Source organism: Lynx canadensis, chromosome E1 (assembly GCF_007474595.2).
Source record: "Lynx canadensis isolate LIC74 chromosome E1, mLynCan4.pri.v2, whole genome shotgun sequence".
Taxonomy (NCBI): domain Eukaryota; kingdom Metazoa; phylum Chordata; class Mammalia; order Carnivora; family Felidae; genus Lynx; species Lynx canadensis.
In genome coordinates this window covers 308,330-330,079 of record NC_044316.2, presented here as the reverse complement: position 1 = coordinate 330,079, position 21,750 = coordinate 308,330, and the positions used below count along the sequence as shown (strand labels likewise).

Sequence of the window (21,750 nt, the reverse complement as noted above, 5' to 3'; positions counted from 1 at the left end):
GTGAGTTCAAGCCCTGTGTCGGGCTCTGCGCTAACACGGAGCCTGCTTGGGATTCTCTCTTGCCCTCTCTCTCTGCCCCTCCCCTGCTCACTCTCTCTCTCAAAATAAATAAATAAATAAACATTGAAAAAAGGGGGGGGGAACAAAAGGGAAAAAAATGGAAACAGGCATCAAGTATTCATTAGAGTTAGCTTATGATAAAAATACATACCAAACAATTCTTTGTTCTTAAATATTCTCACAGCCAAAATTTAGAGGCAGATTTGATCAGTTACACAGTTTATGGAATAGAGATGCTAAGATAAGCCATATGCTCTGAAGAGTCTACGCATTACTGAGGTCAGAAAATTACTTCTCTTGAATGCCTTCCTTCATGAAAAAAATTTTTTTAATGTTTATTTTTGAGAGAGAGCAGGGTAGGGGCAGAGAGGAGGACAGAGGATCCGAAGCAGGCTGACAGCACAGAGCCTGATGTGGGGCCTGAACTCCTCAACAATGGGATCATGACCTGAGCCGATGTTGGATGCTTAACGGATTGAGCCACCCAGGCACGCCCCGCCCCTGCCATTGAATGCCTTCCCTCATAAGGAAGGTACTATTTGAATATAATAAATACCATCCTCAAAACACATCCTTCTGGTAAATACAGAGGACAGCTTTCTGTATGGGTGGGAAACAGTTGGGATGGTTTTATTGTATTTTCGGGTTAGACCTACGCTAATGGTGTTAAATGGTAGTAATGCTGAGGTAGAGAGATGCTGGGGACAGTTGGGAAGGAGGGAGGGAGAGTCAGGCACAGGGACTAGATGGTCTTTATTTACGTGGAGCCACTGGTCCTAAATGGAAAGGATGGTCAAAGAGGAACTCTTGAGCCTGTGTGGTTGTTTTAGGAAATGGGGAGGTTGAGAAGGGAGAGCGTGTAGGCTGAGACTAGACCCAGTACCTCTCCTGCCATGGAAATCGCTTCATTTTCTGGTTATAAAAATAAGAACATGCTTTTTATTTATTTTTTTATTTTTATTTATTTATTTTTTCAACGTTTATTTATTTTTGGGACAGAGAGAGACAGAGCATGAACAGGGGAGGGGCAGAGAGAGAGGGAGACACAGAATCGGAAACAGACTCCAGGCTCCGAGCCATCAGCCCAGAGCCTGACGCGGGGCTCGAACTCACGGACCGCGAGATGGTGACCTGGCTGAAGTTGGACGCTTAACCGACTGCGCCACCCAGGCGCCCCAAGAACATGCTTTTTAAGAGTGCCGGCCCCCCCATTTCCCCCCCAAAATACTAAAAAAGTATGTATAGAAAAAAATATTTTGAAACATTGTCTTAAGTGTTGTATTTTTAGAGCATACCCACAGGCTTTAGGGTAGCCTCTCTTGTAACTTTTCTGTGTTTAAGCGCTGTTAGCCTGACATTTTTTCTTATGAAATGAAAGTATAAGATGGCTTTGATTTCCAAAAAGCCTATTTTCGGGATTACAAATTTGCTTCCAACTCTTACCATATTTATTAGTAGCTTTCTACAATTCACTGGGAAAATTTGTGGTAACCTCACTGTCCGCAGAAGCTTTTCAATGATGCTTAACTTGCGTATTCTTGCACTGTTCATAAATGACCACCCGGAGCTTGCTTTGCAACTGACTTTTCTGTGGAACCCTGCTCTTCTCTGTTCTTGCCCTCACCCCTTCGAAGATACCAAATGCCTGTCGTGGTGTCCACACGGTGCTCGGTGGCGTCCCTGCTGACTCTGGTTATACATCTGTTGTCCGGAGTCTTCCTTTACTTTTCAGAAGAGCAGTGGCCACGCCTGCCCATCTGCCTTGTCTGGCGTGGAAACAGTCTCCGCGTGGTAGAGGGAGGTTGTGGTCACGGTCACGCTCCTGTCTTGGTTCTCTTAACGCACCTTATCGCGTCCGGGGGTTTTGTTTGAAGGTCTGTGCTCCTCTGGGCCTTTGCTCACGCTCACCTGTATTTACACAAGACATCCTGTTTTCTTAGAAGCCACTCTGCTCAGTGTGGACGTCACTGGAACGTGTGATAGGCCTTCCAGTGAAGTTCATGTTGCACTCATTCCACTCACTCCACTTCTAATGATGCAGCAGCGTTCTCTCGTCTTGCTAATATGATTATAATGAACACAAAAAGCACATACAAATAAAGTAAAGAGTAGTTAGAATTCAAAACGCATCATGTTAGTACCACCCTAGGGAAAGGTTTGAAGAGGAGTTTAAGGTATGGGGAGATGCACCAGAGAGTGGACTAATAGCAATCTATCACTGCTGTTTCCACCTGGTCACACATGTCCTCTTCCTCTTGGGAAGAAATCTCGGCCTGGCCTGATGCGTGTGTTTCTCCCTGTGGCAGGTGGGGACCGGGCCTACTTGGGGAAATGGTGGTAGGTGCAAGAATCAACATTGTGTAGGGTGCGCTCGATGTAGCGTCCTGTCCTAGTTTTTACTTTGTGCGTTGCCTTTTCTTTTGGTACTTGTTACATGCACCAAAAGTACATTAAAATCTGGTCATATGTTAGTCATTTTTTTTTGTTTTTTTTTTGAGTAAGCTCTATGCCCAGTGTGGGGCTTGACTCACGACCCTGAGATCGAGAGTCTTATGCTCTACCAACTGAGCCAGCCAGGCACCCCTAGTAATTTTTTCTTTTTCTTTTAAAAGTTTGTTTATTTTGAGGGAGAGTGAGGAGAGAGAGAATCCCAAACAGGCTCCACTCTGTCAGTGCAGAGAGTCCTATGCGGGGCTCGAACTCACCAGCCGAGAGATCATGACCTGAGCAGAAATCAGCAGTCGGATGCTTAACTGACTGAGCGCGCCCCAGTCGTTTTTTTCTATTGTTTCGTTTCTACGTACACAAAGCTGTCATTCTGACTTAGTTGCACGAGTTTTGCATTTCAGGTCTTGCTTAGTCCAGCTAGAGAACAGCAATAACAACAAAAGATAAAAGATAAATTATTTAGTAAAGCTTATGTAATGTATAAACGTATAATGTGAGAAAAGTTTTGAACTTACTCCCCTCTCCCCCCAGTGGACGGTTCTATAAATTCCCAAAGAGCCTGTTTTTGTCTAGCATGTTGTATTGACCGGTTTATTCTGATACTCCTCTCACTTTGTTTCAATTACTCCATCATACAAATTGTAAAGCTTTCTGTTTCATTTTGAGCCTATTAATAACCCTGATAGCTAAGTCTAACTGCACAGAAATACTCTGGCCCTGGGGGGTGGAGGGGATGGGCAGAGGGTGAGGAGGCGTGGGAGACACGGGCTTCCAGTCAGGGAATGAACAAGCCGCGGAAATAAAAGGCACAGCATAGAGAATATAGTCCATGATACTGTCATAGCCTTGGATGGTGACAGGTCGGAGCTACACTGGTGAACACAGCATCACCTCAGAGAGGTGAGTCACGTGTTGTGCACCCGGAACGAATGTACCATTGTGTGTCCGCTATACTCAAATGAAAACATTTGTTGAAAAAGAAAAAGCACTCTGGACCAACCCCAGAACGGATGCCAGCATCCTCAGCAAAATCTTAACGAGCTGAACCCTGCAGAACAGTGAGTGACCAAGGGGACTCTTGTCAGGGATGCGCCCGTGATGCATTCCTGTTACTGCTAGGGCTGTGCATGAAACCCCTAAACAACAAATACACCCATGTGATTGTGGATCCGCAGTAATACACATGGATGTCAAAAGGCATTTGAAAAAAAACCCGCTTTCATTCTTTATCTTAAATTTTTTTTAGGGTTTATTTTGAGAGCCTGCATGTAGGCACGTAGGGAGGGACAGATACCGGGAGATAGAGAATTTGAGCCGTCTCCAGCTGTCAGCATGGAGCCCGATGCAGGGCTCGATCTCATGAACCATGAGACAAAGATCTGAGCCGAAATCAAGAGTCAAACACTTAACCAACTGCGCCGTCCAGGCGTCCCTTACTCTTCACGTTTTAAAGACAAACCGAACAGCAACAACAACAAAAAAAACAATTTAGAACTGTAGGAAAAGAATAAAAATGCTTTAATCTTTAATAGTTGTTGAAAATCAGTACTAATTATATGAATATTTAAAAGTCAGGAATAACAAAAAGAAGTATGTCATACATTTTTTAAAGATTTTATTTTTTATTAAAAAATTTTTTTAATGTTCATTTATTTTTGAGAGCGGGAGAGAGAGTGCATGAGTGGGGAGGGGCAGAGAGAGGGGGAGACACAGAATCCGAAGCACCGCCAGGCTCTGAGCTGTCAGCGCAGAGCTCGATGTAGGGCTCGAACCCACGAGCAGTGAGATCATGACCTGAGCTGAACTCAGACGCTCAACTGACTGGGCCACCCAGGCACCCCTGTTAATCACATTTTTAAAGTAAGTTTTGGCCAATACGGGGAAAAAAAGACAAAAAGTAAGACACAAATAATGGAAACAAGGAAACCAAATGTGTTATCAAGGAAGATCTATATGAAAAATCCAGGAAAATCAACTTCAAGTGAGAAATGAGGGCTAAGATGTATATCTGAATATAATATTTAAGACTTACTTATTTTGTTTATTTATTTTGACTGTATTCATTTTGAGAGAGAGGAGGAGAGAAGGAATCCCAAGTTCGTGGGGCTCAGAGTCACAACCCTAGGGTCATGAACCGAGCAGAAGTCAAGACTCGGGGACGTTTAACTGACTGAGCCATCCACCTGCCCCGATAATTTTGTTTAATAAGTTAATTAAGAAAAACGAAAATCTTAAAAAAAGGTAAATTACAAGCACCGCATGTTATTTAATTGTAATTAGCTCATAAAATAAAGCTCACCTCACTAATCATTTAACAGTTACATTTTTGCCTACCAGATTAGCAGAATACAAAATGTTTGCAGCTGTAGTCAGTTTAAAACTGTGTAAATAGGGACTTCACTAAATAAAATTTAGCTCATATCCACAATAACTTATTTTAAACTCCGGGGTGTATTCTACACTGATATAAACACTTGGGGATGAAATGCCTGCCTACGCGTTCTCACCTTGAGGAAGGCTGTGGAAGGCCACGAAAGGACTTCGTGCTGCTGCCGCACCTGAGCGCTGGGTGGGTGGGTGCTGTGCAGAGTTCTCCCTGATGATTGGGAGCGGAACTTAGCCAAGCTGCTTATTCAGATTGCTAATGTCCTAAGAAGTGGCTTACTTTGTTTCCTTTTTCTTTTCCTTTTCTTTCTTTCTTTTCTTTCTTTCTTTCTTTCTTTTCTTTCTTTCTTTTTTTTTTTCTTTCTTTCTTTCTTTCTTTCTTTCTTTCTTTCTTTTTTTCTCTTTCTTTCTCTCTCTCTCTCTTTCTTTCTTTCTTTCTCTCTCTCTTTCTTTCTAAACAAGAAAGAGTTAAGGACACAGCAGTTCAGTTTGACGGTTCTTACATGCTGGTGTCTCAGATTTGTAAAAGTTGGCTGCCAGCTTTAGTAAACAGTGAGAGTTTGGGTGCTGTAAATGTCAGGTGCCTTTGGTCCCAAGTCCCACACCCTTCTGTAACATTGAGGGTGGAGTTTATCAAGGTGATTGGGGGTGGGGTAGGGGAGATCCCATTTGGAAGGGGACAATACATGGCTCAGTTGGTGTGTTCTCCGAACCATCTTTGTGAAATTGTCTCCTCTCACCCATTTGAAGCCAGTGGGATGTAGTTAAGGGAAACCACTGGTTAGCAGAGGAGAGAGTTCACTTTGGATGCAGCACCTCCCTAAATGCCTAAGAACTACCTGCTTTCTGTCTAGATGGTCAGCGGCCATCTGCCTCAGTCCTCAGTACCTCTTCCTGTTTTCTTTCTTTTAATTTATTTTTATTTCTATTTTATTTTTGTATACTTTAGTTTCTTTATTTCCGTCTTTTTCTTTATGAAATCTGTTTGTTCCCCCCAATTGGAAATAGTTTACATGTCTGACTGTCCTATTAAATTTTTTTTTTTTTTTTTAATTTTTGAAAAAAGAAGGCACCTGGGTGGCTCCGTCGGTTGAGCGTCTGACTTCGGCTAAGGTCATAATCTCACGGTTCGTGAGTTCCAGCCCCGTGTCGGGCCCTGTGCTAACAGCTCAGAGCCTGGAGCCTGCTTCAGATTCTGTGTCTCCATCTCTCTCTACCCCTCCCTCACTAACGCTCTTTCTTTCAAAAATAAACATAAAAATTTTTAAAAAAGAATAGAGTCAATTTAAGGTGGTTTTTTTTTTTTTTTTTAAGTTTATTTATTTTGAGATAGAGCACAAGCGGAGGAGAGGTAGAGGCAGAGTCCCAAGCAGGCTCTGTGCCATCAGTGCTGAGCCCAACGTGGGGCTCGAACTCATGAACTGTGAGATCATGACTTGAGCTGAAACCAAGAGTTAGATGCTAACTAACTGAGCCACCCAGGGGCCTCGTTTTAGATCTTGTTTAAAAAAGAGATCAAACGGGGCAATCTGGCTGGCTCAGACCCTTAAATAACCAACTCTTGATTTTGGCTCAGGTCACGGTCATGGGGTTCGTGGGTTGGAGCCCCATGTTGGGCTTCATGCTGACAGTGTGGAGCCTGCTCTAGATTCTCCCTCTCCCTATCCCTCTCTCTCTCTCTCTCTCTCTCTGCCCTGTACCCCACTTGTGTGTGCTGTGTTTCTCAACATTAAAAAAGAAGATATCATATTGCAGTAACTTCTTTGAGACTCTTTCTGAAGTCTTTCTGGATTTTATTAGGTGGTTGAAGGAAACTTGAAGTGACTTGGAATGGAACTCCAAAAACCTCATTATTATACGAAGAGATTTTTTTCTTTTTAAAGCTTATTTTGAGAGCGAGCAAGACGGAGAGAGAGAGAATCCCAGGCAGACTCCACACTGTCCGCACAGAGCCCTACGCGGAGCTCGAACTCACAAACTGTTAGATCATGACCTGAGCCGAAATCCAGAGTTGGCTGCTTAACTGACTGAGCCACCCAGGCATCCCTATGCTAAGAGATTTAAAAAAAGTTTTTTTTTTGTTTCCCTTTTCCTCCCTCCCTCCCTCTCTTTCTTTCTCTCTCTCTCTCTTTCTATCATGTTTATTTCTGAAGGAGAGAGAGACAGAGAGTGAGCAGGGGAGAGGCAGAGAGAGGGGGAGACAGAGAATCTGAAGCAGGCTCCAGGCTCTGAGCTGTCAGCACAGAGCCCGACGCGGGGCTCGAACTCACGAACTGTGAGATCATGACCTGAGCCGAAGTCAGGCGCTTAACTGACCGAGCCACCCAGGCGCCTCACTGTGAATTTCTTTATACGCAGTTGATGACAAGGAGAGATGGTAAGGAGAGGGAACCCTCCCTTTGAGGTTGCTGAGGCCACAGAGGGGTAGGTGAAGACAAAAGAAAGCAAATTCCTGTACTGATACATGAAGTAGAGTAGCTTACCTAGTTTTATTGTGCAAAAGTAAGGAGATAAGGAGGCGAGACCTGTTATATATTAAGTAAAGGAAAACTTGTGCTTGAAAATTTTATACCCAGAAGCCTGGAGCAACACTTAAGAAAATCAGGATGCAGTGAAGGGTTAATGATTCTCACCCTGCGTTGGTGGTGGGAGGGACCGCCTTCCTCCTCGTCCACCTGCCCTGGCGGGTTGGGGGCAGGGGTGGTGATCATGTGTTGCTGTCCCTGACGAGAACCATCCGTGTCCCCCAAGTGATGTGGTTCAGTGTGAAAGGGAAGGGGAGGGCCGGCCCTGCGGTGCCACCTTCAGGGCGAGGGGCGGAGGCTGACACCGTCCACCGGATGCCAGCTCGGAGATACAACTTTTTGAAAGGAGAAACAAGCACCCTCCGTTGGAAGGGCTAGGAATTGAGCTAGAATGAGTGTAGGTGAGCAAGGAAATTTGACTTCCCCAAAGCTATGAAGGGCAGGAGTGGTGCCGGGGGTCGGGAGCTAGAACTCTCTTCCTGTGGCTTAGCCCTGTTCGTCCACCTCCATGTTGGCTGCGTTTTCTCATGCCGCCTCTCTTTGCTCCTGGAGATTGGAGCTGTGGCTGTCGGCAGCTCTTAGGCTTTTATGGCACAGCTTCCCCTTGGGTTGGGACTCCTTTTCTTTAATTCCAGTTTGAAAAACCCTCTGGAAGATCCCATTCCCCTGGCTTGAATCGTGTTCATTCACTCATTCTTCTGGGCCCGCGTATCGGGGCCTTGCTTGACGGTTCCTACTAGAAATAAATAGGTGGCTGTGAAGTGTTGGATGGGGGGGGTGGGTAGTATTTCTCCGAACCGCAAAATTCTGAAGAACGTTGACTCTTCTTTTTATCGTCTGTGGCCCAGTGAGCAGTTTTAAAGGAAGAGAGCAGGTTTGCAGAGTATGTTGTTTGACTTGCAACACTGTCATGGATTTGACCAGGCTTAAAGATGAGGAAAATGAGACAAGGGAAGGAAAGAAGGGAGGGAGAGACGAAGGGAAAGGAGAGGAAGAGGAATGAAGGAGGGAAGAAAGACGGAAAGAAGGAGGGCGACAAACCGGGAGGGAGAGTTGACATCCAGCCTCGGTCTGCCGGGCGTCCTGCCACACTCGTGCCCCCAAAACTGGGGTGCAGATTTTCTGTTGTGAAATGAAATTCAAAAGCCCTCCCAAATCTTGTCTGTATGTATAATTTTTTGTCCCCAAACATAACAAAGTAGGTGGAGGTTTATGTGAAACCGCAGAGGGCGGACTCAAGGCCTGACTCCGTGTCCCGTGAGGGTCGCAGATCCCGTCAGAGATGTGTGAGGGCTGCGGTTCTTGGTCTAAGCACAAGCAGCGATCTGCTTAGGACCCCGTGTTCAAGAAAGCTCAGCTGAGTGTGTGAGGAAGATGTCGAGGGGCGGTACTGCAGGTAGCCGAGCTTCCTCGAGTGTTGTTCCAGCAATGTGGTCCAGAATTCTCCACGCGCATCTTTTCGGAAACACATGGGCAACATCTTTGCGAGAGATGTGATCTCAGGCTTGTTTTGCTTCTCTGCTCCCTATTCCTTGTTTTTGAAACGTGGCAAAAGAAAGTGGTTGGAAATGTTTCAGGTTAGGAAATCACCTAGCTCTGTAGCCCATGGCAGGGTGTAAAGAAAAAAAAAATCTCTTGGGGCACCTGGGTGGCGCAGTCGGTTAAGCGTCCGACTTCAGCCAGGTCTCCACGATCTCGCGGTCCGGGAGTTCGAGCCCCGCGTCGGGCTCTGGGCTGATGGCTCAGAGCCTGGAGCCTGTTTCCGATTCTGTGTCTCCCTCTCTCTCTGCCCCTCCCCCGTTCATGCTCTGTCTCTCTCTGTCTCAAAAATAAATAAAACGTTAAAAAAAATTAAAAAAAAAAATGGGGCGCCTGGGTGGCGCAGTCGGTTAAGCGTCCGACTTCAGCCAGGTCACGATCTCGCGGTCCAGGAGTTCGAGCCCCGCGTCGGGCTCTGGGCTGATGGCTCGGAGCCTGGAGCCTGTTTCCGATTCTGTGTCTCCCTCTCTCTCTGCCCCTCCCCCGTTCATGCTCTGTCTCTCTCCCAAAAATAAATAAACGTTGAAAAAAAAAATTTAAAAAAAAAGAAAAAAAAATCTCATTTTAATAAGCAAACTTAGTTTGCCCAAAACTGTAAAGATGATTAACTTGATGCCTCTTAAAATCTAGACAAAACATAAAGAAACTGTTGCAGTTTTTTGCTAATACATTACCCTTGTCAATATTGATTAACTAATGGAAACTTGGGGGAAATGAATGTTTTCTCTGTTAATTTTAAGTGACTTGGTTTGTACTGATCTAAATTTTTAAAATTAATATGGCCGTTTATTCTTATAATAAGGTCAAAACGATTTAAACAAACCATGTTGACACTTAGTATCTGGATAAAGGTTCTGTTGGTGATTTCCAAGGTTCAAAATGAAGCCAGTGTAGAAATCGTCACTTCAGAGAAACGCGCCTCACAGCTATCTGAGGTGTGACGGGAGCACACATTCCCTGGAGCAGGATGCCACAGCCACCCCGACTCCAAGGAGAATCCGTGCCGGGCTCTGAGTACCAGTTTGTGTTTGGCTTTGTCAGCCGTAGGGTTAGTCAACCGTTGGGCTTGGCAAAGTGGATTACAGTGAAAGCAGCACATTGCCCTGAGAGTCAAGTATAAAATGTATAGTTGGGTCTTTGAATGTTGACCTCGTATTTTTGCAGAGGCTCAGTGAAGGTGTATTTTCATGTGATTGATAAAAGAAATGATAAAACATTATTTTAGAGTACAATAACTGCCTTTTTAGCATTTTTTTTTTTTAGCTTACTAAGAGAAATTGTAAACATATATTAATGCTAAAGTAAACTGATGGGTACAGTGAATCTCCATGGACTCACATAGCCTCAACAGTTACAAGGTTGTGAGAAGTCACGTTTTATCCATCCCCCGTGATTTTGAAGCACTTCATAAACATCGTACATCATTCATCATTTGTCTGTAAATATTCCATAATATATCTCTAAAAATGGGGTTTAAAGGGCTAGCAGATTACCATTACCACTTTAAAAGATCAATAATTAATATTATTAATGTGATAGTAACGTCTTACTATTGTCTAATGGCCAGTTAGTCTTCAAATTTTTACTTGTTTTAAGTAAATTTGCAAATTTTTTTAAGTTTGAGTTCAGTTCTTTCTTTTGTTTCCCTCATGGTGTGTTTATTGAGTTTCCAGGCCCTGCAGTGTGGTCTCTGCTGGTCATGTGTGTCCTTGGGTGTCCGTAACCATATTTCTCTGTGTGTTCTGTAAATTGGTGATTGTGTCTGGGGGTGTGGACGAGCTCAGGTTGGTAAGTGAGGTGAACATTCCTGAATGGTTTGTTTATCAGGGGACACATAATATCTGGTTGTCTTTCTTTTTTCTTTTTAATTTTTTTTTAAATGTTTATTTTTGAGAGACAGAGAGAGACCGAGCACGAGCAGGTGAGGGGCAGAGAGAGAGAGGGAGACACAGAATCTGAAGCAGGCTCCAGGTTCTGAGCTGTCAGCACAGAGCCTGGCATGGGGCTCGAACTCACGAACCATGAGATCATGACCTGAGCCGGAGTCGGACGCTTAACCCGCTGAGCCGCCCAGGTGCCCCTTTTTTTACTTTTTACATTTTTTTTTAATGTTTATTTTTGAGAGACAGAGAGAGACCGAGCACGAGCCAGGTGAGGGGCAGAGAGAGAGAGAGGAAAACATAGAATCTGAAGCAGGCTCCAGGCTGTGGGCTGTCAGCATAGAGGTTGACGCAGGGCTTGAACCCATGAACTGTGAGATCATGACCTGGTCCGAAGTCGGACGCTTAACCGCCTGAGCCACCCAGGCGCCCCTTGACAGCTTCCTTTTTATTTAGTAAGTATGAGATGAACCTAGAACATGTCCCGCCCCAGACCTGAACTCAGCCGTTTCTCTGGAGATTCCCGCTCCCTGTGGGTGGTGCATCCTGTTTGGAGCCATATCCTGGGCAGTAGGGATGCACGTTTGTACCGGGTTGGTCGTCTTTCCTAGACCTTTTCAGTGGACAGAACTCAGAATTTTTTTAAAGTACTGAAACTTGCAATTTGAATTCAGTACTGTAGAGTTTGCATTTGTGTTTTTATTTTAATATTTATTTTACTTTGAGAGAGAGGCAGAGAGAGAATCCCAAGCAGGCCCCACGCTGTCAGCACGGAGCCTGACATGGGGCTCGAACTCACGAACCGTGAGATCCTGACCCGAGTCGAGATCAAGAGTCAGAAGCACAACTGACCGAGCAGCCAGGTGCTCCTAGAGGTTTTTAGTCTTCGTGTGCTCTCCCCATTCTCCTTTAGTTTTATCCTTGAATGATGACTGTGTCGTAAAAGTCTGCTGCTCGCGCGTCAGTTCCCAGACTTCTGCCTACGCAAATCCTTTTTCCCAAAGCCTTGGTTTGCTTTCTGTTCATTTTTTGTAGACCGCTCTGGCCCCCAGTGAGTCCCAGACTCACCACAGGTGTACATAGCTCTCATTTAACAGCGATGGGACACTCCGGGATTTACTGAGTTTTAAAAGGTGAAGCATAGGAAAGTACATACGTATTTTGTGCGGCGTGCCATTACCAGGACCCCTGAAACTCTCCCCGACTGCTACCCTCACTCCCCTTGCAAAAGAAAGAGAGAGAGAGAGAGAAAAAAGACAACTAGTGTCCTGATTTCAGATACTAATCATTAGTTTTGCCTGTTTTATTAGAACTTTAAAATTTTGCTTTCATATTCATGATTTGTGGGAAAGAGAGCTCTTTCCAACTCATTGTGTCCAGGTAGTGTTCAGAAGGATAACTTTCCATGTTTGCCCCATCGAAAACTTCTCTGATTCAGGCAGAAACCCAACCACGGGCACTTCTGCGAAGTGTGTGTCTTCCGCCAGCCAGAGTTTTGTGTTCTTAGCTGTGTCCTTCCCGCCATGTACTGGTACCCTTTGTGTGTTCCCCTTTCGTTTGTATTCGGAACATTAGCCTTTTACCTGTAATGTTGCAAATAGTCTCTCTGTTCTGGCCTGTGTATTGAGGCTTTATTGTGCTGGATTTAAAATACTTTGCGTAGTATAATTTGACTGTTGAGTTTTTTGGCCTTCCTGAGCCACCTCCAACCCAAGATTATGTAACAAAATTCTTTATTTTCTTTAAGTTTTGTTGGTTATTTATATCTTGTAGTCCATCTGGATTTGAATGTAGTGTGAAGACATATCCCTGTCCACACAGATAGGGTGTTGAAACCTCTTTCTTTGGCCTTTCCCATTAAAAAGCTTGCTGGGCTTTTATCTCTGCATGGCTACTACACTTTTCCATCCACAGACTTTTGGACTTCTAGAGAAAGTTTCCACTTGTATTTTTCTCCTTCACCTTCTTTTTGTCAACTCGGTGTTGTTTGCCTGGCCCACATGCTACCGTTATACTGAAACCATTTACGCCTGAGGCACCCTTGACCTTCTTTTTACTGAACCCAGCGGATTTATTTTATTTTATTAATTTTAATTAAAAAAATATTTATTTGAGAGAGAGAGAGAGAGAGAGAGACAGAGAGAGACCGTGCGAGTGTGGGAGGGGCAGAGAGAGAGAGGGAGACACGGAATCTGAAGCAGGCTCCAGGCTCCGAGCTGTCAGCACAGAGCCTGATGCGGGGCTGGAACCCATGAATCCATGAACCCGTGAACCTGAGAACATGACCTGAGCCAAAGTCGGATGCTTAACGGACTGAGCCACTGAGGCACCCCTGGTTTAGACCTCCTATTTCCTGTGTAGTGTGTATTTATTATGGGCAACTTTCTCCTTTGGCTTCTTTGATAAAGCTTTTTCTTGGGTTTCTTCCTGCTTCTCTGTCTTCCCCTTCTTAGTCACTTTTGTGGCCTCTTTTTTTTTTTTTTAATCCTCACAATAGTGGTATTCAGTTGGGTCTTCTACATAGGGTTCACACTTAGGCTCACCCATGGGTGATACCATCAGTCTTATGACTTAAGTTATCAATAATATTCTGATAACCCCCAAGTCTCTCTCTTTAGCTAAGAATTAAAACAAAACAAAACATACTGTGGCCGTGTGTTTTTCAAATGAATCCTATCATCATTTCTCTCCCTCGCCCCTCAAATTAACACAACTTCCTGATGCTGGCAGGCCGAGTCTGGGGGCCCAGAGGGTCCCTGGCTGCCCGGCATCAAAGTCAAACGTGAGCCGGCAGGAGGGACGGCAGAGTTTTGAAGCTACAGACAGTAGGCAGGTGCAGGCACAGTGTCTGGGAGACTCAGAAAGGAAAGGAGAGGGCATCCCGTCTTTGTTCGGGGCCTAGGGGTTGTTACTGAGGATTGTGGTCCGGTGCACGTGCCCTGTCAGGCATCCGGGAGCAGGTTGGAGCAAAGACCGGGCCCGGGTGTTACTCCCCAGAGCAGCGGCTGTGGTCTGGGGTACGCGTAGATGGCTTCCTCTGGTCGTTCTCCCCCGGTCCTTCCTTCCGTGTGACCTGTTCTGAGAAGTCCCTGACTCCTTGTCCCCTACGAGGAGGACGTACACTGCATGCTGAGGCTTGTGGAGAGAGGGGGTGCAGGTCCTAGCGGGAACAGGAGCGGGAAGAGGAACAGAAAGCGGGGTTTCACGGGTCTTCAGCGTCTCTGTCTCGTTCCTCGACGTCCCATTTCTGAGAATGAACAGACTTCTAGACCCACTTGCTCTGCAGAGAAGCCCGTTTGTTGCTTTTAAAAAGTGACGGGACGTCGGGTAACGCGCAGTTAGCTGTTGTGAGGTTCAGTGTCCTCGGCGTGCTCGCAGTGCTGGCGCAGGCCGCGTCTCTCTAGCTCAGAACGGTGCTTGTGCCCCGCGAACGCCCCTCATGCACACCCCCTGCCCCCCCCCCCCGCCCCCATTCTGTTGTCTCTGTGGACCTGCCGTCTCTGCCCTCGGAGCCGCGTCCGGTACGTGACCCTGGGTGTCTTGGGGTATACGACGACTCTGCGTTGAACTTTCTGAGGGGTTCCGTGTCGTTTTTGACATGTTATTTCAATCCCCACGTCACCAAGTTGGGTTGATTGATTCTTTCTGCTAAAAGCCCTGTTTCCCGTCGTTATTCCCGCCGGCATCTCCCGGCGCACTTTCCAGGGTTACTTTCGTGATTTGCTTTTTGTTTGGTTTCTTTGTCACCACTACAGCCTTATTCTGGGTCATCTTTCACACTTGGCACCATTCGTTTCTGAAAATGTGAATCTGGGGCACCTGGGTGGCGCAGTCGGTTAAGCGTCCGACTTCAGCCAGGTCACGATCTCGCGGTCCGTGAGTTCGAGCCCCGCGTCGGGCTCTGGGCTGATGGCTCAGAGCCTGGAGCCTGCTTCCGATTCTGTGTCTCCCTCTCTCTCTGCCCCTCCCCCGTTCATGCTCTGTCTCTCTCTGTCTCAAAAATAAATAAACGTTGAAAAAAAAATTGAAAATGTGAATCTTATGGTCACTTCGTTGTTTTAAAAACAAAACACACACCTTCTAATACCTGTCTTTGCCCTCTGGCTCCAGGGCCCACGAGACCCTTCGCTGCCGAGCCTCCGACCTTCTTCTGCTCCCCGTCTGGCCCCCTTTGCTGTAGCCGTCTACCCACCTCTGGGTGTGTACGGGCCCCCCGTCTCAGCCTGCAGCCTGTGTCCCATTCGAGATGTCTCCTCTCCTTTTTGAAGCCTTTTCTGTATCTTCACGATGACCACGCGTCCTCCCTGCCCCGCCTAGTGACTGTGCCACTCAGGCACACCTGCTGTGGTCTGCTGTGCCCGCTTACCTCCGTGGGAAGCAGGGGCGGCGGTCGAGCGACAGGCAACGTAGTGCCGACTAAAAGTAGCATTACTGGGAACTTAGCAGAAGCCGGAAGAAGATTATTTGCTAAATTATTTAGGGAAGGCCTGGTGGAAGAAGGCAGCATTCGTAAAGGTGTGTGACAGAGCCTGTCAAATACCCATGGGTCTGGGTCCTGGAGGCCCACACTAGGGTCAGAAGCCAGGCCAGAAGTGAGACAGCGGGCCTCTTCGCCGTTGCTTCAGCCTTACTTACCTGAGACAGACAGTGGACATAACCGCTCCTGTAGAAGAAAAGCACGGAGAGAGTGTGCAGAAGAGTTTTAGAAATTGTGATGCATTGACCGGAGTGAGAAGCAGTGATGTACTCCATGGGACCCGAAAGCAAAGTCTCAAGGGTAATTTTGACCACATATGCTGACTTCAGAGCTTACCCACCTCCATTAATAAAACATGGAAAATGCAGCAAGAGTATGGTTTCTGGATAAACTGTAGAATCTTCCACAAGACTTGAAAACAGTGTTGAAGAAAATGGTCTGAGAAATACAGCGTTTGTCCAGGAAAAGACCGTGACTGCCCTTAGCTCAGACTGTGTCCCCCCCCCCGGCGGTCACTGCCCCAGCATGTCTGCAGCAGTGTGGACGCTCAGTGACTGCTCACACACACAAACAAAATGCAGTTCCTGTCTCAGGCCTCTCCATTTTCAGTATCTTTCTTAAAAAAAAAAAAGCCTTAGGGGCGCCTGGGTGGCTCAGTCAGTTGAGCGTCCGACTTCAGCTCAGGTCACGATCTCACGGTTCGTGAGTTCGAGCCCCGCGTCAGGCTCTGGGTTGATGGCTCAGAGCCTGGAGCCTGCTTCCGATTCTGTGTCTCCCTCTCTCTCTGCCCCTCCCCCATTCATGCTCTGTCTCTCTCTGTCTCAAAAATAAATAAACATTAAAAAAAAATTTTAAAAAAAGCCTTAAAATAGCTGTTTAAAAGTAAATGTACAGGGGCTCCTGGTGGCTCAGTCTGTTGAGCGTCCAACTTGGCTCAGGGCATGATCTCACAGCTTGTGGGTTTGAGCCCCACGTCGGGCTCTGTGCTGACAGCTCGGAGCCTGGAGCCGGCTTCGGACTCTGTGTCTCCCTCTCTCTCTGCCCCTCCCCTGCTCGCACTCTGCCTCTCTTGTCTCTCTCAAAAATAAATAAACGTTAAAAAAAAATTTTTTTTTAAAGTAAGCATACATTTCTTTGGTTTGAGATATAGTACGATTTAAAACTTTAGATAAAGTCTACTTGGCCTTTTAGGCAAAAATTTAGGCTTATGAAAAAATCTTTCAAATTTTGAGTAAATAATTGTTTTTAGAGAGGGCGAGAGTGACTGAGCTCGTGTGTGCGGGGAAGGTGCAGAGGGAGCGAGAATCTTAAGGAGGCCCCGTGCTCAGCGTAGAGTTCAGCACAAAACTTAGTCCTACGACCCTGGGATCATGACCTAAGCCGAAATCAGGAGTCAGACGCCCAACTGACTGAGCCACCCAGGCACGCTACCCTTCCCTTCCCCCCCTTTTAAAGTAGGCTTCATGCCCAGAATGGAGCCCCGTGCAGGGCTTGAACTCATGACCCTGAGATCAAGAGTTGGGCACTGAATCTATTGGGCTACCCAGGTGCCTCCATTCATATTTAAATATAAATAAAATGTGACTTTTGGCTCTGTGTTTCACTGGTGCGTTGGGGTGTTAGATCCTAGCTGTTGAAATAACACCACCTCCTTAATTCCTTCACAATTTGAGGTCTTGGTTACTGACACACTGTTCAGTCTCGTGTATAGCATTCTGGTTGTATTACGCTTTCTTTTACCATCAGGCCGAACTCTTGAGTCTGATGGCAGAACACCTGTTCAGGCCCCCAGCACATCCCTTCCCACCTGTTCTCTCATGAGGGCTTGGCTGCCACTTCTCAGAGCCAGTCCGTGCTCCCCGTCTGAGCTCTCCGTTGGTGATTTCTATATACAGTGCATGTGGATATTTACTGCCAGGATTGTGTTGACTGCTTCATAGGCATGTAGGTGTATCAGTGTGTGTCAAATTTTACAATTTATGAATGTGCATTCCTACCGAATGTCAGTTATACCTCGTTAAAGCTGTTGAAAATTCGTACATAATATATACCATCAGTAGGTCATTATGAAGCCCGGTGTCTCCAGGAACCATCAGACTGTGGATTCCTCCTCACTTGGCCCACTGAGCTCCCTTCTTGGCCTGCGTCCTCTGGCCTCCCTAGTCCTTCGCTTCCGTCATCCTCTCTCCAGGCCAGAGCACTCTTTCTGGAAGAGAAGAATCTCACGATGCCACTGCCATTTCTGTAGGGCCCCAGCTCTTGTTGTGAGACCACTCCTGTGTGCCAGAAGTTCTGGCTGGCCAAAGGGGTGACACAAACCAGACACGTGGGGTCTTTGCTCTCCACATGCTGAGTCTGCTGGGCCACAGGAACCCCATCTGTAGATGTGCATCCCCAGGGTTACAGAGGGCTTGTCAAGTAGACACGCAGAGAATGGTGTACATGAGGGTTGGCTAAGCTCAGGGATTCCAGTGAACCAGATGAGGTCCTCTGTTGGTGCTTCTAATAGGGCACCCTAAAGACCACAGTGGAAGCCTGATTCGACTTCCCTCTGAGCCGGGATCTGGGAGGGTGGGCCTGGATGCCTGTGTCTTTACAAGTTCTGTCTACCACTGTAGGGTTACCTAGAGGGTGAGAATCTAGCTGGAGTCCAGGGCGGGAATAAGAGGTTTGGAAGGGGGGTCATGTTTGCTTCCCTGTGGGCCTCCTTGTGCTACAGAAATGGAAACGTTTTGGCCGTCAGGTAGCATTTTGCTGATGGATCCACGTATATCCGTCGAATAGCGTAGAATTTATAACATGGTATTAACGTTCTGTAATTTATCTGTTGGGTGAAAATTATGTGCTTAAAAGTTTTGATCCGTTTTTTTTTCTTCCCCCACAGAACTCAACAAAAATCCAGTGGAAGGCTTTTCAGCAGGTTTAATAGATGACAATGACCTTTACCGATGGGAAGTCCTTATCATTGGTCCCCCTGACACACTTTAGTAAGTACCATGTAACTGACACTAAAATAGCTCTCTTAATTGAAGTATAAACTGTTTTGGCAAACTGAAGTGAAATTGTTTAGATCAGATGGAGTGGCTGTGGTTAGGTGAACTTGTTTGTATCAAGTGAGCATGTATAGGACTTACGTGTTCTGCCTGAAACTCTAGTGTCTAAAGCCTGCTGCTTTCTTAAATAGATAATAGTTTCTGAAATGTAGATGTTTTTAATACCTGGAATAAATTTATTACAGAAAAGCTATTTTTAAGGTAAAGCCTCTTTTAGATCATGTATTTTTTACTTGTTTCTCAGATACATTGGGTTAATATTGGCAGGATAGGAGAAAGAAGAGAATTCTTGACTGAAATGTTTCTGCCTCTTCCTACTGTGCCTCACCCCCAAAGGGAACCCCGTAATTTCAGAGATCAGGCTTTCCCACCATCAGCACTTTGTCCATTTGATTCCAGTGTCGTGTTAACCTGGGAGATTTCCTTTCAGGACACAGGTCACACATCAGCATCTTCACGTGGGAGAGAACTTTCAAAGTCATCGGTTTAGTGACTCTTCAGTTGGGTCCCCCCAGAAAACTGACCAGAGCCAAGATGTGTTGACCCTCAAATGAACCAGTGTTTACCTTTTCCCACTTTATAAAAGCGATTGTTACAGCTAACCACTTTTAGTTACTCCTAATTAACAAATGTCAGTTAGAAAACAGAATGTAGTGGTATGAAAAAAATAACGGAAAAGGAGATGAGATTTCTTAAATATTTTATGTCCTACATTTTATTTTAAGATGTTTTCTTAATGTTTATTTTTGAGAGAGAGACAGAGTGTGAGTGGGGGAGGGGCAGAGAGACAGGGAGACACAGAATCCAAAGAGGCTCCAGGCCCCTAACTGTCAGCACAGAGCCCGATGCAGGGCTCGAACCCTCGAACCGTGAGATCATGACCTGAGGTGAAGTCAGATGCTTGACTGACTGAGCCGCCCAGACGCCCCTTCTGTCCTACATTTTAGATTCAAAGACCACAGTCTTACTTTCTGCTCTGAATGTTTGCACACTAACTTAAAGCTACTAATATTTACTGTTTTTTTTTTTTTTTTTTTTTTAACAGCAGGTAAAAGTTTATTAGAGTATAAGATCAGAAAGGAAGAATAGTACGAAAGCTCTCTTTACAGACAGGGGACATTTGAAAGTGAATGCCCATGACAAGGGTCCTTGTTTTGTAAGGTTCTGGTTGTCCCGCCCCTTTCCCCTGGCTCCTCCTTGGCTTTTTTTTTTTTTTTTTTAAATTTTTTTTTTCAACATTTATTTATTTTTGGGACAGAGAGAGAGACAGAGCATGAACGGGGGAGGGGCAGAGAGAGGGAGACACAGAATCGGAAACAGGCTCCAGGCTCCGAGCCATCAGCCCAGAGCCTGACGCGGGGCTCGAACTCACGGACCGCGAGATCATGACCTGGCTGAAGTCGGACGCTTAACCGACTGCGCCACCCAGACGCCCCGCTCCTCCTTGGCTTAATAGCACTAGGTGCTGGGTCATTTCCATCATGTGAGGTGTGGTCTGTGTTCACACTTAGGTCTTTTGTGAAATTCCTGAGTCCAACCTGAGGGGGAGTAGGCGGGGTCTGTTACATTCTTAGGAACCTTACCCCGGGGGTGGGGAGGGTTTGCTGTTGTCACGCACTCCCAGCGCACTCCCAGCGTTATTCCAAAATCTGTCTTTCCCCACCCTTTCCCTCTGGTCCTACCTTTTCCCTCTCTGCCTCTCTTATCATATCTTTTTCTACCATAGTCTTCCCACTGAACGCATGACTTCTTTTTTTTTTTTTTTTTTTTTTAATTTTTTTAACGTTTATTTACTTTTGAGACAGAGAGAGACAGAGCATGAACGGGGGAGGGTCAGAGAGAGGGAGACACAGAATCCGAAACAGGCTCCAGGCTCCGAGCTGTCAGCACAGAGCCCGACGCGGGGCTCGAACTCACGGACCGTGAGATCATGACCTGAGCCGAAGTCGGCTGCCCAACCGACTGAGCCACCCAGGTGCCCCTGAACGCATGACTTCTAACTGCATTAGGAATCAGGGCAACGACCGATCTTAACTCCCTCCTGCTGAAAGGGGGCAATGACTGGGGTATGGCAGTCAGGGCAGGTTCCGAGGTCGATCCAGAGGTTCGAGATAACGGGAGGGTGTTTGGAACATCTGGGCTACCAGAATTTTCTTGGAGGTCTTTTTTTTCTGGCAGATCATCGGCTTCTACAAATGACATGCATAGACTATTAGACTAACAAACATTAATATTCCGAACGCAATGCCTCCTAGGGAGGAGACCACACCACGGGAAGGAAAGATGCATTGTAGCCATCCCAAAAGTCCCTGACATGTCTGGTCATTTTTTTAAAAATGTAACCACAAGTTTTCCTCTCTCCCATATTTATTTGGATCTTGTGATATTGTTGGTTAGAATAATTAAGCAAGTTAACTAGTTTTTGGTTCTCGATCCTCGAATCTTCCTTTGGCCATCCAGTTTCCACAGGAACAAACTCCACGAGGAGTATTTAACTTTACCTCTCCAATATCCAGGTTACTCTAAGTTCAGACAATTATTTATCCGTCCTGGAGCTAGTAGCGCCGTCGTCCCTAATTCAGTCATAATGTCCCTTTCTAGCAAGGGAGCGGGGCTCTCTGACTTTATCAAAAAAGAGGGCGGAAAAAAAAAGTCTCCCCATGTGCACCCCAGGGGCTGAGAGAAAAATTTAGTCATAAGTTTTCTGGAGACGCCTCTAAGAGTTACGCGGCATTTGGATGGTTGGCCGGGGAGAGGACGGAAAAGGCAGTTGAGTGTCAAGAAGGAACTCAAGCGGTCTTCCTTCCGTTTTCCAGAGTTACCCGAGGCTCTGGGTTTCAGTGGACAGTTGGTTCAGGGGGGCCACTGTGATGAGCCCCAGGACCGATCCGCTCCCTTCAGGGACACTGGGTATCTGAGCCCTTGCAGACTGAGGTCCCCGAGGGCATCCGGATCTCCAGTGACCGTCTCCACACAAGGGGCCTGGCTCATGGGGTTTCGACTTCGGTTGTCCCCTCTGAGAACACTTGTGTTTCCAGTGCCCTGAATGGCCTCAGATATGGCACTTGGTGCCAGGACCTTGGGAAGTCTGGTTCGACATAGTATGTAAGGCCGAGACTAAGGCCTTACATTTTTTTAAAACTATTTTTATTATTTATTTATTTATTTGAGAGAGAGAGAGAGAGAGTAGGGGAGAGGGAAAGGGGGACAGAATCTGAAGCAGGCTCCAGGCTCTGAGCTGTCAGCACAAAGCCCAACACAGGGCCCGAACCCACGAACCGCGAGATCATGACCTGAGCTGAAGTCGGACACTCAACCAACTGAGCCACCCAGGTGCCCCAGATTTTTTTTTAAGCCTTCTTTCCTGTTCCTGATTCTCCTTT

The 21,750-nt window shown here is 46.2% G+C and overlaps 1 protein-coding gene across 1 annotated transcript in view; it reads left to right on the top strand.

Moving 5' to 3' along the window:
• Positions 1 to 21,750, top strand: part of UBE2G1 (ubiquitin conjugating enzyme E2 G1) — a 72,477-nt gene that overhangs the window by 14,636 nt on the left and 36,091 nt on the right. The window contains exon 2 of the mRNA XM_030296088.1: positions 18,199 to 18,301. Coding sequence (XP_030151948.1) covers positions 18,199 to 18,301 — 103 coding nt within the window. The remainder of the gene's footprint in view (positions 1 to 18,198; positions 18,302 to 21,750) is intronic.